General features: G+C 46.4%; 1 protein-coding gene across 2 annotated transcripts in view; it reads left to right on the top strand.

Annotated features, from left to right (window-relative positions):
* pde6a (phosphodiesterase 6A, cGMP-specific, rod, alpha) overlaps positions 1–15,453 on the top strand; it is a 24,498-nt gene extending 9,045 nt beyond the window's left edge. For both annotated transcript variants that reach the window (XM_084952562.1, XM_084952571.1), the window contains 19 exons: positions 108–248; positions 902–976; positions 1,355–1,419; positions 2,285–2,351; positions 3,621–3,668; positions 4,440–4,589; positions 5,027–5,170; positions 5,633–5,698; positions 5,873–6,019; positions 7,675–7,782; positions 8,227–8,336; positions 9,973–10,060; positions 10,282–10,382; positions 11,093–11,200; positions 11,339–11,402; positions 13,013–13,087; positions 14,213–14,296; positions 14,470–14,638; positions 14,716–15,453. In XM_084952562.1, the coding sequence (XP_084808688.1) occupies positions 108–248; positions 902–976; positions 1,355–1,419; positions 2,285–2,351; positions 3,621–3,668; positions 4,440–4,589; positions 5,027–5,170; positions 5,633–5,698; positions 5,873–6,019; positions 7,675–7,782; positions 8,227–8,336; positions 9,973–10,060; positions 10,282–10,382; positions 11,093–11,200; positions 11,339–11,402; positions 13,013–13,087; positions 14,213–14,296; positions 14,470–14,638; positions 14,716–14,759 (1,854 nt within the window). In that variant the 3' untranslated portion in view covers positions 14,760–15,453. The remainder of the gene's footprint in view (positions 1–107; positions 249–901; positions 977–1,354; positions 1,420–2,284; positions 2,352–3,620; positions 3,669–4,439; positions 4,590–5,026; positions 5,171–5,632; positions 5,699–5,872; positions 6,020–7,674; positions 7,783–8,226; positions 8,337–9,972; positions 10,061–10,281; positions 10,383–11,092; positions 11,201–11,338; positions 11,403–13,012; positions 13,088–14,212; positions 14,297–14,469; positions 14,639–14,715) is intronic.

Genomic DNA, 15,453 nt, shown 5'->3' with positions numbered 1-15,453 from the left:
TAGTGGTGATGAACAAAAAAAGCGCCAGACATTAGAAGGAAGAGAAGCAGCAGAGATGAGTGTGTGGTTGTCCTTGGTTCAGGTTTCTGTTTGATTTTGCTGTCCAGGTGTTGCTGTGGTCAGCCAGCAAGGTGTTTGAGGAGATGACAGACATCGAGAGGCAGTTCCACAAAGCCTTGTACACAGTCCGAGCTTTCCTCAACTGTGACCGCTACTCTGTGGGTTTGCTGGACATGACCAAAACCAAGGTAGGCAACAACACACTCACAGCCAGAGTCACAGAGGAGCCAGAAATCTTTAGCAAGCTGTCCAGCAACCTGCTATTTGTAATGTGAATGGTCTGGGTTCAGGACCAGGACCTGCTGAACCAACATGTTTAAGAGTATCATCCCTGTTTCTATGCTGCGTCCATCCAGTCTTTGTTTTTATGGAATCCATTGTGTTTTTTATCTTCATCTTTTGGGAATGCATATTTTCAGACTCCTTGGGCTTTCTTTATCTGATCTGCTTGATTTTTTTCTTCTGCTGACAAAAAATTTAAAGTATCTTCTTAGCTTTTCCATGTATTTGTAATAACTAACACGGTGCCATAAATACTACTTACTGGCTGTGGCTGTCACCTAATTACAAGCAGCTGCCAGTTGATTCCCAGCACCTGCTCTCAGAGAACAAACACATGTTGTGTGTCTGTACAGATGGCCGACTGCTTACAATACTGGATTTCATGAATAACACACTTAATAACAAACAGCAGTAGAAGCTGCGCTGTGATCTGTGAAATTGGGCATGTTCTGAAGACTGAACAAAAGCACCACATCTTCCCAGAATAACGTTAAATAACGTTAATGTTTCTCTCCTCTAAATCTGCCTTTTTCTCTCTGTGTCTCTGTTATGTGTGCAGGAGTTCTTTGACTTGTGGCCCGTTTTGATGGGAGAGGTTCCTCCTTATGATGGACCCAAAACTCCTGATGGCAGGGTGAGGAGGTCCTGACCAAACTCTGAGATCCAAGTCCATGTGGCATTCATCTGTTACTCAGTGCTTCCAATCACAGTGACTGTAGCACCTCCAGCAGGTTAAAACGTGCCAGCTTCCTGTATCTCCATCAGCAGGCCAATCAGAAGCTAATTTCTGTGACACACGCTGAGTGAAATCATGCTTCCAGCCCTATCAAAGTCTTTCTCCTCTAATCTTTTTCCCCTATCTGGCTCTAGTTTATCAGGATTCACACACAGTGGGCTTTAAAGTGTTGTTGGTTTTTTTTTTATCTGTGTGTGGAGTTTACACCTGATTTCACACCTGAGTCTGTGCAGAGAGTTTCAGCAAACTAACTGTGATCTTATTTGACCTCTCAAGGAAATCATCTTCTACAAAGTGATTGACTACATCCTCCATGGCAAAGAGGACATCAAAGTCATACCGTAAGTCTCAGCAGCTGTGACATTAGCAGATATTAGTGCCGCTGCAGAGATTTGACCACTAGCATTACGTCGGGTCACACTTATGTGTCTGCAAGGAAGGAAATCTGAGCACAGATGCAGGGATCGCTTAACATAGATGATATGGTTGTGTATGAGAGCAGTGCAGGGGTCACGTGATTGTGACCCTTGCACTGCTCTCATGGAAGGAAGGAAGAGTGGCTTAATTCAAACGTGAATACTTGGAGTCCTAAAAAACACATCCACAGGAATCACAATCTGAACACAACACGTGGAAGAGTGACGACAGTATAATGATAAACATGAACAGCCTGGCGAGTCTGTCCTTACTAGCATGAGCAGCGGTCCTCTGAGAGAGCACAGGTGACTCAATACAAGTAAGTTAATATATAAAACAAGTGAAGTTAAACGCACTAAATTAAATGAAGCAAGAATACATTTTGAGAAGGCTGATTTTAATAGTAATAACGTTCTATGTGGGAGAAAAATAAAGATTTTACCTGAGGGTAAAAAACAGATTTGGGAGCTCTGCGAAGCCTCACAGCCAAGCCTCACAGCACCACTGATATATTTTCCCTTTAGCCATATAAGGCTGTGATTTCCGTGATCCCACCCTGCTCTGTAAACATTAATAACCGCTGTGCAAACAATGCAGCTCACAGTAACTTCACCACAGTGCAAACCGAAGGCTGTACAGGCGTTATTTGACCTGAGCTCGTTTTACATGACATTTGCTTAACAATGATACAGTAAACTGAGTATTACCACTGAAATGTACACTTTGTTCGCTTTTATTAAAGGTGATTGTGGCATTTTAACCTTCTGTGTGGCATGTCTTCATTTCCAGGAGTCCTCCAGCAGATCACTGGGCCCTGGTCAGCGGTTTACCCACCTATGTAGCAGAAACTGGGCTGGTCAGTATCTGTTGTTCCTACGAGCTCACATTAACTGTCACAAGATAATCAATTTCCAACGTTTCTGCTGTTCTTACCCCACGAGAATTCATTCAGAAGCTCCAAGTTAGCATTTTAATACTTTTAAAACCAGAAGTGATGATCTGACCGAGAAACTGAGGTCGCTGTCATCTCAACCCTAAAGCTTTTCTACTTTATCATCTATTTTACTCCCGTTTACAAAGTAAGCATCAGATCTTCTTAAGTAAGACACGAATGGAGCCCATACACTGATCAGCAAAGCTGTAAATCAAGTGTGCAGCAAGTTTAGCTTCTCATAGACTGTTTTTTACAGCCTGAATTGCTGCCCCCTGTTGGTCATTAGAAAAAACACAGGATAATGATCTGGAGCCTGAAGTGAACCATCTAAATATTTTTGGCAATACTTGTGTTTAAAGTTTGTGTCATATTACTGCATAAAATATTCCTGATCAGCTTTTCTGTGTAAAAAAACAAACATGCCCTTCTTCCTTTGTCTCTTGTGAGAAACGTCAGCTCCCAGTAATCTTGTAATTTTACTGTACTTTGTGTTCTTGGCCAGAACCACGTTAATAACTCCTTAAACAATAAAGTCTTAAATCATTGTCACTGATGTGGAGACAGTGAAAACTTTAGATCATTGTCCTTTAAAAATCTGATTTCCACTCATGTTCGCTGCAGTGTGCGGGTGGGTCGATGAGCAGAGTGCCTTCAGAGTTATTACACAGTTGTCAGCGTGCATGCCGCTGTGGAAATGAAAAGTGCTCAGCCACACGCTGCTGTGATGTATAATTGTAATTTCTGCAACCGTTGTAATTAATCACGGCAAGTGTTTCCCAAACCGCCGAGCCCGCTGCCGCCGCTCGTCTGTCTAATCCTCCTCCTCCTCGTCTGTCCTCCTCCTGTCCCGTCCTCCCGTCGTCTTTGCTCCTCATCATCTGTCACGCCTACATCATCTCTCCCGCTTCATATTTCCCCTTCTGCTTTATGTACAAGGTGAAAACTTTATTCCTCTGCAGAGTTACGTTTCCATGATTGAGAGAAAAAGCTGAGAGCCTGACGGTGATGGTTTTGAACATGTGGTTCTTTCTTCCACAGAGCCAGAGCACGTTCATCCCACCTTCTGCTCATTTCTCCTCATTCTCATCGATATTTCAGCTTCTGAAGCTTCCAGATGATTCAGAAGTCTTTTGCTAACACGTGAAGCTTCTTCCCCTCACATGCTCATCTTTTTACTTCCTTTTCCCACAGATTTGTAACATAATGAACGCAGCTGAGGATGAGTTTTTCAGCTTTCAGGTAAGCTGTACGCCATCTTTCATTCCAGGGATGCTTCATAAAACACAAAGATGTTACTGAACGACTTCAGGACTGACCTGCTGTCAGTTATCACTGACTCCAGACTAAAGTGATCATCCTCAGTATTATCTTAGATTATAACATGACCATAATGATGTTTGAAGTCTTTCAGTAAGGACAAAGTAGTTTTAGCTTCCTGTTTGAGGGCTCAGTGAGAGCGCTTTGGCTTGTCATCTGTAATCAGATGTTCAGTAGAAGAAGATGCTGGAATTTGATTGCACTGTGCGAGCCAGCTCGAAGGACGTGTAGGAATAAAGTATGCAAAAAAATTACCTTGGCACTACAGTGGTCTGTCCTGTACTATAACAGTACACCAGAGACTAATCATGAACATATAAATCGGTGACATTTCCAACATTCTCTGCTCTCCTTACTTCAAATGATGTTCCTGGGGGCTGTTAAGCTCCGAGTGCATTTATTCTAATCGTTCTACTGTGGTGGGTACTGTTGTCCGAGCTCACACACGGATTGTGCTTCAGGTCTGCTGACAGTGTGGGGCCTGTTACACTGGCTTAAAGCTGCAGTCAGTCATTTGAACATCTCAGATGTCTGCTGACTGATGGAGGCAGACTGCCTGACTCTGAGACGGTCTGTAGGACAAAAAGATTATTACAGAAAATAAATAGCTCTTTCCTTTATAAGACCAGCTCAGAGTGGGCACGCAGGCCGTCCTGTCATCGCTAATTAAACTCAGGTTGTTTTCATGTTCAGACGGAGCCGCTGGACGACTCTGGTTGGACCATTAAGAACGTTCTGTCCATGCCCATCGTCAACAAGAAGGAAGAGATTGTGGGTGTGGCCACGTTCTATAACAGGAAGGATGGGAAACCTTTTGATGAGATGGATGAAACCCTGATGGAGGTACTGTGTGTGTGTGTGTGTGTGTGTGTGTGTGTGTGTGTGTGTGTGTGTGTGTGTGTGTGTGTGTCACTGATTTACTATAAATACACTGCAGGCCATTCGGAGCGTCTGCATTATTTATAATCAGGCCTGGAGGCTTTTACTGATGTCTCTGTGGCCACCTCACTGCAACACAAAACACCCTCAGCTCATCAACAAACCTCTGCTCTTAATATTGTTGCCCTGATTTTATCACTAAATGAACTGTACCCTACAGTAGGGAGCGCCCTGTGGTGCCAGCTGCTGTACATTTAAAGCTGACTGAGGCTGCAGATATATACAGGACTACACACGACACACAACAAACCTTTACCCACTAGACTACATCGCAATAACACACACTGTTTAATTGTACGCTGATTGTGAGGTGAATGAAGCTCCAGTGTTTTCTCTCCCAGTCTCTGACTCAGTTCCTGGGCTGGTCGGTGCTCAACACCGACACCTACGATAAGATGAACAAACTGGAGAACAGGAAGGACATCTACCAGGACATGGTGCTCTACCACGTCAAGTGTCGCAAAGATGAAATCCAAAACGTCCTGGTGAGTGAGTCTGTGTCTCCCCACTCAAGTTTTGTTCCTCCTGTTTCAGGCAGGAGCACCTCAGAGATGAGGATGGCCTCTAAAACTAATCTCTTTGGCTCTGATTAATGAAACTTTCAGTAAGTGAACATCTTTAGTGGAAGACTTGAAGAGTCGTTGAATTACAGCACTGTTTTGGATAAATGTGATTCTAATCAGATGGAGATGAAGTGCTCTCTTTTATGTCTGTCTTTTATTGTTTGAGTATTCGTGCTAAAAGCTGTCTCTCTGAAGCTTTGTTGGTGGATGTGGATGACAGGAGCAGGAGCTGAGCATCATCTGTAAGCTGGAATAAGCTGTCAGGTTTTCTATGAGGTGATTTGTCAGAGAGACAACCTGCTCTGACCTCAGATCAGGTGTCAGTTGATGGATGCCAAACCATTTTATCCAAGGTGACTGTTGACGATGTGTGTTTGTCCGCAGAACACCAGAGAGAGGTGGGGGAAGGAACCGGACGAGTGCGAGGAGGAGGAGCTTCAGGAGATCCTGGTAAAAATGCCAAACGCTCCCATCAGCACACAAAAAGAAAAACAGGGCAGGATGAGAAGGGAGCTGTTTGTTCTGATGATTTTTATTATTCCTAATCCACGCGGAGCTCCGGGTCATGACCAAATAAAATATTCCCACATTGATCTGATGCATTGTTCTTGTTTTCCTCGACAGTCCGAGGTGCTGCCGAACTCCAAGAAAGCCGAGATCTTCGAGTTTCACTTCTGTGACTTTGAACACAGCGAACTGGACCTGGTGAAGTGTGGCGTCAAGATGTACTACGAACTCAAAGTGGTGGACAAGTTTCACATTCCCAGAGAGGTCCGTGTGCCCCCATCCGTGGCTTTAAGTGCGACGCACACGGGAACAGCAGCAGCTATGATGGTTTCAATGTTACATGTAACACAATGATCATGTTAGTGGTTACATATAACTAAGAATACGGTAAAGTGTCATTTAGGGAAGAGAAAAGTTTGCAGCTGACCTCCATCAATCGGTGGAGGGGTGTACGTACACCTGCACAAAGGAAACAGAGCGCTGGTTGTGACGAAACAGCAGTCACCTGCTCTCAACACAGCGCAGTTACAGCTGTTAGCTCTGAGGTCATGCTGGCAAGCCCCATCCTGGTCTGCAGGCTTCTATACCGTCTGCCAGAGGGCAGCAGGTCAAAAAGTCTGTGTCCAGGGTGTGAGGGGTCTGTGATGATTTTCCCTGCCCGTTTCCTGGTTCTTGAGAGGTGCAGGTCATGGATGGAGGGCAGGGGGGCGCCAGTGATCTTTTCTGCTGCCCGTACAGTCCGCTGCAGTCTGCTCCTGTCCTGTTTAGTGGCTGCACAATACCAGACTGTGATGGATGAGCACGGGACAGACTTAGTGACTGCAGTGTAGAACTGGATCAGCAGCTCCTGTGGAAGAGTGTACTTCCCCAGTTGTCTCAACAAGTACATCCTCTGCTGTGTCTTTTTGAGGATGGAGGAGATGTTGGTCTCCCACTTCAGGTCCTGGGAGGTGGTGGTACCCAGGAACTTGAAGATCTCCACAGTCAACACCAGGCTGTCTGATATGGTGAGGGGGAGCAGTGTTGATGTCTCCTGAAGTCCACTGTCATCTCTACAGTCTTAAGCTTGTTCAGCTCCGGATTGTGCTGACTGCACCAGAGTACCAGCGGCTAACTTCCTGCCGGTATGCAGACTCATCACCGTCCTGAATGAGGCCAATGATGGTGGTGTCATCTGCAAACTTTAGGAGTTTACCGGCTGAGTTCTTGGAGGTGCAGTCATTAGTGTAGAGAGAGAACAATAGTGGTGAGAGGACAGATCTTTGAGGGGCACCAATACTGAGGGACCGAGTTTCAGAGGTGATCTCCCCCAGCCTCACTTGCTGCTTCCTGTCTGTCAGGAAGCTGGTGATCCACTGACAGGTAGCTGGTAACACGCTGAGCTGGGAAAGTTTGGAGGAGAGAAGTTCAGGCACAATGGTATTAAAAGCCGAACTAAAGTCCACAAACAGGACCCTGGCATAAGTTCCTGGGCGGTCGAGATGTTGCAGGATGTAATACAGTCCCATGTTCACTGCATCATCCACCGACCTGTTAGGCAAACTGCAGGGGATCCAACTGGTGGCCTGTAATGTCCTTCAAAGGATTTCATGACCACAGACGTGATGTGAACTCTGTCTCAGCAACAGCTGGACGTGCACATAGTTTAAAGTCATCACCACAATACTTGCCACAGGAGCATTTTGGGATATCAAATTATAAGAGATGACGAAAAAGTAGATGGTTAATGTTCACACAGCACGTCAATTCAGGGGCTTTAACTGAAGTTTAGCATGAACTGTTTAAGAACAGGCATTTCCATGCACACACTTACACTTTTTATTGGTTAAAAGTGACAGACTACTAGATAAACTAGTATCATTTCAAATGTAAGGATTGTTATTAACACCTCTGGACCTCACGCTGTGCTTCCTCTGCAGGTCCTGGTGAGGTTCATGTACTCCCTGAGTAAAGGCTACAGGAAGATCACCTACCACAACTGGAGGCACGGATTCAACGTTGGACAGACAATGTTCACCCTGCTGATGGTCTCACACACGCGCACACACACACACACACACACACACACACACACACACACACACACTCAGTATCCCTCAGCCCCACCCCTCTGCTCACCCCGTTCTTCTTCTTCTTCATTCTCTCAGTCAAGGTGATGAACATCCTTTCCTTCTTCTTCTCTCATCTCATTATTTTGCTCATTATCATGTGGAGCGCACTGTACATGTGGCCGTGCATGTTTGTGTGTTTGTGGCAGAGATAATGGAGTGTGCCTGAAGTGGTCGTTATTAAGAAAACCACTCAGAGTCATAGTTTATATTCATATAGCACAGACACATGCAATGATTATGGGTGTGGATCGGTGTAAATCCATGTGTGTGCATATCTGTGTGTGTGTGTCTGTGTGCATGTGCACACCTGCACGCCGACTCCATGAATAAACATCCGCTCTGTGTGACTGACACTCTCAGACAGGTGATCTGAAGCGTTACTACACAGACTTGGAGTGCATGGCCATGGTAACCGCCGGCTTCTGTCACGATATCGACCACAGAGGAACCAACAACCTCTACCAGATGAAGTAAGAAGGCAGGGGTGGGGGTGTTTGGCATGCATGCTGCATATATGAGATGGGTGTAGCCACCAGTGGAGCATTTAGCTTGTTTTCCGTCATTTGCAGAACAAAATCATGTTATATTAAAGAAGACTTAAAAACATCTGAGACTGTTTCCTGAGCTCAGAGAGCAGCCAAGCAGGAGCCTTATTTTCTCACAGAGGAGTCTCCCTCTGCTGGTCATTACAAAGAAACAATGTTTAGGGCTTAAAATTACATCCATATTTTCTGTACAGTCTGTTGGCTCGATTTGATCAAATCAAATACTGATTTCTACTCGAGGCCCTGCACGAAGGCAGCTTTTACTGTTTGGTTTAAGAAGCAGATCTTCTGACAGGAGCATGTGCAGAACATATGGCATTCATTAACAAATCTTAATGAAACATAAGCCACTAAAAGAAAACTACAACCACAATTACAAAAAGTCAGGATGCTGTGACGTAGAAAACAATCAATGTTCAAATCAAACACTATAAGAAAAACATGACGACATCATTATGAATTTGATTCAGTTCAGTTTTATTTATACAGCGCCAGATCAAGGCGCTTTATATTGTAAGGTAGACCCTACAATAATACATACAGAGAAAAAACAACAATCATATGACCTCCTATGAACAAGCACTTTGGCGACAGTGGGAAGGAAAAACTCCCTTTTAACAGAAAGATTTGGAGGTAGTGACATTTCTGTAAAAGTTGGACAGTTCATGAGTCTGTGATGGTCTGCGAGCCCGATAACTGCAGATAATCCGTGTTTGGGTCTGACCTGAGATCAGTTTTAAAAGAGCACATTTCTCCATCGTAGTTACATGTGCCGTCTTCCCTCCATGACTGAGCTGTAGCCAAGCCACTCACAGATGCTGGAAGTGTTCCTGATCTATCCTTATCAGCCTGTGCACAGAGATTCCTCCAGCTGTTGAGTATGTTGATGGTATGATGTTCTGTAGATGATTCACAGTGAGGAACATTCTTCTGAAGCTGCTCCACAGGTTTTTGAAGGCTGGTATCACACGCAGACCCTAACATTGAAAAACACTGCACATATAAACTTACAGCTAAATCAAAGTATGCCTGTTTAAGAACAAACACCACGCTGATACATGTGGCTACAACTTATCTGTGTCTTGGTGAGAAGGTGAGACTGCTGCGACCCTCTGTACTTGCACATTGCTCATGTAAGGATGCCAAAGTGCAGGGGCAGCAGTGGGAACCCTGAATAGTGAGCAGGTGTCACCTTTGTGAGCGGCGTGTCCTGATTTGCTGAAGAGCATCAGTCACGTTCTTTGAAACTTTCTGGAAATCAGACCTTTGTTTACTCTGAGGAGCGTTTATCGACTCCGAGCAACAGTCGCTTGTCCCATGAGCTGCCGAGCTGACCTCAGCTCTTTAAGCGAAGTCAACGTCACACACGGAGAATATCAATGAGTCGATATTGACGAGCTACGCCTCCAGCTGCTCTGCTCCTCCCGCTGATGGATGAGCTAATGAAAGCCACCATTAGCAGTGGACACAGGCAGCCAGGCCCACCCTGGGCTCAACATGCATGATTTATCACAGTCTAACCTCCCATTGTGCGTGTGTGTGTGTGTGTTTTTGTGTACAGGTCTGGTAATCCTCTGGCAAAGCTTCACGGCTCCTCCATCTTGGAAAGACACCATCTGGAGTTTGGAAAGACTTTGCTGAGAGATGAGGTATATACACACACGTTAAATATGAAGATGTGAAGCTTTGTTCGTGTGCAGTGATGATTTGATTGCCATCACATCTTCAGCAGTGGAGCTGAGATGTTTGAGCGTTACCTCTGCTTCATCAGAGGAGGCGTCTTTGAGCTCTTCGAGTCTCAGGTGCAGGAACCTCGATCTTTGGATCCTTTCTTGTTGTTCAAAGTGTCTTTTTTTTTCTTCTGCTTCAGGCGCTGAACATTTATCAGAATCTGAACCGCCGTCAGCACGACCTCGTCATCCACCTTATGGACATCGCCATCATCGCCACTGATCTGGCTCTGTACTTCAAGTCAGTACGCTAGCAGCATCATTCCACAACGTTACCTTTGGAATGTGAAGGCTTCAGTAACCTGACCTACAGCAGGGGGATAGTTACCTGATCCCTGCTGAATTCAAACAGTCTCTAATGTTTATGAATTCTCTTCCTCCAACCACAGCGGGTTAAGTTGATGCCAAGGAGCTAAATTTTGGCTTCATCTGATCAGCACCAAGCCTTCTATGATGTTGCCTGCAGATCTCAGACATACCTATGGAACTGCCTGCCTTCAGATCATTAACTAGCTCCACCCACCTCCTTTCTCATGATCCTCACCCCATGAAGCGAGATCCTGCATGGAGCTTGGCTTCAGCTTTCAGCTGTGCTTTGTTCACACAATGAGCTGAGATCAGGAGTACCCGACTGATTGATTATAATCATGTAGTGCATATGACACGGGTACAGAGCCTGTCTGTGGGAGCCAGAATTGCTTGGACCAAATTCTTATGAAAATTAGTTTATATAATGAATTTTCTGGGTTTTTGGTTGATGCTCTATCGCTCTCATTTAAAATGAAACTACCATAAAAATTAGAGACTGATTATTTCTTTGTAAGTGAGCAAACTTCCACATTCAGCAGGGGACCACAGAATGACTTAATTCACTTTCTCCAGGCTTTGGAATAACTACAGTAACAGTGGAATGGTTCCTGTGAGCTGATTGGAATGTCTGTCTCTGTGCAGGAAGAGGACCATGTTCCAGAAGATTGTAGACCAGTCCAAGACCTACGAGAACTGGAACGACTGGACCAAATACATGATGCTGGAGACTACACGCAAAGAGATCGTCATGTATGCAGAAGCACACACACACACACACACACACACACACACACACACACACACACACACACACACACTCTCTCTCTCTCAGGCAAGCAAGGAGACCCAGACACGCAGCTCTGACCCATCCACATGCTGTGCTTGCAGGGCGATGATGATGACAGCCTGTGACCTGTCCGCCATCGCCAAACCGTGGGAGATCCAGAGTAAGGTAGGCCCCCCTAGTGTCTCAGTTCTGGTTGTAAAACGGGCCCTGTGCTGTAACCCGACACACACTCACACACACTCTGCGAGAGGCGAGCCATGATGAAGTAGATGCAGAGAGATGTTTTGTCAGCGCTGCCATTTTTCCAGGCAGCGTTTGGCGTCGGTTCCTGACGGCCTCGTGCATCAAAAGCAACCTGCTGCTTCTCGCTCGCTTGGCGTGCCTGGCAGGCTCAGCATTTCTGTAAAGTATGTAATATCAGCACGAACTGACAGAAAGCAGGACTAATAATGCATTTAGTTTCTGGGACGGTGGCTCCCAGCGGGGACCCCCCAGGACTCGCCGAACACCTCTGAGGTGGCAGGTGGAGTCGTGTTTACGCTGTCAGGCTCTCCTCCAGGTGATTTACTGCATGGATGAGTCGTATTAATTATTTAGATCAGCTAATCCAAACAAACACACTTTAATTGAAATGTTCCTGCTCAGGTGGACGTGCAGGGGGGCGGGGCCAAACTTAGTAGTAGTGCACAGTCTAAAGACTAAACCTGGTTTCTGTGAGCATCAGTGATGGGGTCTGAATGAACTGCAGCAGTTTGATGTCTGTGACTTGGAGGAGCAGTAGAAGTGCATTCTGGGTAAAGGCCCATGTGGCGTCTGCTCAGAACAGGTTTGATTCTTCTGTCACATTCTTAATGCAGCTCGTGTTGCGAAACGTGCTCGTGGGCGGTGTTCATGTTCTGTGCAGCAGACCGAACCGATCGTATCAGAATCAGGGTCCAGATCTCAGAGGTCTCAAGATCAGCAGACACTCTCTGGAATGTCCCTTTTTACCAAGCGTCTGACCTTTAGAGGGGAACATCCTGCTGATCCTGAGAGCCTTCTGCTATTTAAAAATCCTGTAACGGACACAGTGAGAGCTGGCACTGAGGATGTTCCCAGTGTGTTCTGATGCTCCTTCATCACCTGAATCTACCCTCAGAGCTGAGCACCTGTCATACGAAAACATCCGTGACGATCGTGAGCAGAGGCGTGCAGACGCTCGATACCCCGCTGTAATTTAACCCTGGTTACTCTCTTAGCCTGCTTTGTGATTTAAACAGATAATCCGGTGCAGATAGATAGTGATGGACGCCTCTCGCTCAGATGTTTCACAGACAAAAGCTTCTTGATTCTCTGTGAGATTCTGCTGACATTTTTATGGCTGATAATTCCCACGTTTCACTCCGCTCTGCTTCCCACGCACACAGATTGTGTCTACAGGCTTTGCTCGCTTCGCCACAATTGTTCCCCAAAACTGGCTCGATGACTAACTCGCTGCTGAATACTGAATACTGAAATTTCCATATTATTCATCAGCGCTCCTCCATCTCTCTGAGACACAGCCTGACACTGTAGCATTCTGATTCAGATTTAGCGGCTGATGTGAAACACAAAGGATCATTTCCTGCTCCATCAAATGTTTCCTCCTATCAGCTCCGTGGTAAACTGCAGCAGCTGTCCTTCCTCCAGTCCCAGCATGTGTGTGTGTGTGTGTGTGTGTGTGTGTGTGTGTGTGTGTGTGTGTGTTCTCCTTCAAAGCAGCAGCTCTGACCCGACCTGTGTGGTTCCTCCTCCAGGTGGCGCTGTCTGTCGCTGCAGAGTTCTGGGAGCAGGGAGACTTGGAGAGGACGGTCCTCGAGCAGCAGCCTATCGTAAGATGTTTGCAGCTTCTGCTGTCCTCACTCTAAACTAACCACAGCCCACAGACATGGACACAGTCACAGACAGAAACAGCTGTGGGGTTTTTGTTGTTCCCTGTCAGAAATGTGAGAAAAAATAATATTTAGAATAAAAGGAAAGAAGGTACGCGGTTCCTCAAATGTACGGCAAACATGGTGCCTGAAGGCTCCAGTGGAGGGATTGGATCTCCTCTCACATCAGGGCTTTGGACCACCCCACCTTCACTCGATTGTTCTGGAGTTTAAAATAAGACTCATTTGGAGGAACAGTGACACATTCCAAACACATTTCCACTCAGTTATTTCCATGTGTTTATTCTGAAGTTGGAGTTGGGGAGGACTTGGTGGACCGAATCCACGGGGTTTCATTAGTGATGGGGAGCAAATATGAAAGGACAGACTGGCGTCCCTGTGGCGCTGCTGAGCAGGCGGTGCTGAGCCATCATGTGGAGCGCTGATACAGAGAGAGCCGTGACTGTGTCTGACCAAATCCTTTCCGACCTTCCTGTTCTCCCCTGCCTTGCTCTCTCGTGCCCTTCAGACACCTGAAGCACCGCCCTCCACGCTTACCTGGCGGTGCTCTGAGTTAATCTTAAGCAGTGTCAGCAGGGAGAGCTTCCTGTGCCACAGAGGTCATGTGACTCACTGTGGTCTGACAGGACTCTGCAGAGGCTTTTCCAGCAGCCATCGTGACCTTTTCAGGGCTTGCCTCAGCGTTTCCCCAAAAGATGACGTTTGAATGTAGCAGCTTCTGTTTTAAAGGTGATGCCTGTTTGAAAGAAGCTTGCATCATGTTTGTATAATTAGCCCTTTATTAAATGTATTTTTAAATACTAAGCATCCAAGACCTTGGTCTCCAGTTCAGCCCACAGTCAGGGCTTTGTACATGGTTTGAGGACTGTGCAGTAACTCGGCAGTCATTAAAGAGGAAAACGTGAGGAGCTGACCGCTGAGAGTTCAGCAGGTGGATAAACGTCATTTGCAGAAGCAGAGCTGGACACTGTAGGAGTCTCACAGGTGTGTGAGGCCACAGTGATGATGAGGCCATCAGCTCTCTCTCTCTCTCTCTCTCTCTCTCTCTCTCTCTCTCTCCTTCAGCCCATGATGGACAGGAACAAAGCGGAGGAACTTCCAAAGCTGCAGTGTGGCTTCATCGACTTTGTCTGCGCCTTTGTGTACAAGGTGAGAGCTCACCCACTCAGACACCCACAGCTGCTGCTTCCACCCAGATAAACATCTGCAAGCGTGGAGCAGCGGCATATGGCCCATGAGCCGCTCTGGCTCTCTGTGTCATTTAAGAAGCGTTAGCGGTTTGGATTGAGCAACGCTGATGCGTCTGATTTGTGTCGCCCCAGGAGTTCAGTCGCTTCCACGTGGAGATCACCCCAATGCTGGACCGGCTGATGAACAACAGGAAGGAGTGGAACGCCCTGAAGGAGGAGCATGATGCCAAGGTCGCTGCCATCGAGGCGGCTAAGAAAGCCAAGGAGGAGGAGGCTGAGAAAGCTGCGGCAGCCAGACAAGGTAGGAGGCGGTCAGGCGTCACAGCTTTCCAAACTCTGACTGAACACTGAACTTCTCTCCTTTCCTTCCTGCTGCAGCGAGCGCGGCCCAGTCTCAGTCAAAGACGTGCATTCTCAGCTAGAGCTGCTCGCGGTACCCTGCCGGGCTGGCTCGACATGCCGCACCTGAGGAACCCACTTCGCTGGGAGGTCGTTTCCTGCTTTGGACACTTGTTTCCTGCAGCTGTCGCTTCATAAATGTCCTTGGTCTGCTGTAAATGTGTCTCATTCGCTCTTCTGTGCTTCCTGTTGCATTCATTTGTTTGTGGGAATCACAGTTTTTTTACATTTACCGTCAGTTTAGTGCAGGATCACAGTGCAAGGCCCTTAAGCTGAGCCCAACATCGCAGGATACTCTTGAAGACTGTGACAACAATATTTCCAGCCTGTGAATCAAATGTCAGAAACCATTTCTGTATTATTTTGCTTTGACAATGTGTCCCGGGTCATGTGCACACTGTCAGAGAGTCACAATAAGAACTCTGTGATTCGTTAGAAGGCTGTAAAATAGAAGCTGCTGCCTTTTCTTTGCATCATTTCCTGTAGCTGACGCAGTGATGGGAGCCTTTCAGTCGTCCCTCACTCACCTGTGTCGCATTCATGTTCAGGATGTAACATGCATCACTTCTGTGTCTGCGCACTGACTGCTCACACACACACACACACACAACACACGCACACACACACACACACACACCAACGACGCTCACTTTGTAATGAAGAAAAGAGAAACAGCTTGTTTGCAGACATTAGTAAAGATTTCTGACTATTTCCCTA

Source organism: Perissodus microlepis, chromosome 2, assembly GCF_051167445.1.
Source record: "Perissodus microlepis isolate ML-2025 ecotype Zambia chromosome 2, ASM5116744v1, whole genome shotgun sequence".
In the NCBI taxonomy this organism is placed as follows: domain Eukaryota; kingdom Metazoa; phylum Chordata; class Actinopteri; order Cichliformes; family Cichlidae; genus Perissodus; species Perissodus microlepis.
Note: the sequence above shows the minus strand (reverse complement) of the source record. Positions and strands in the feature narration are given on the sequence as shown.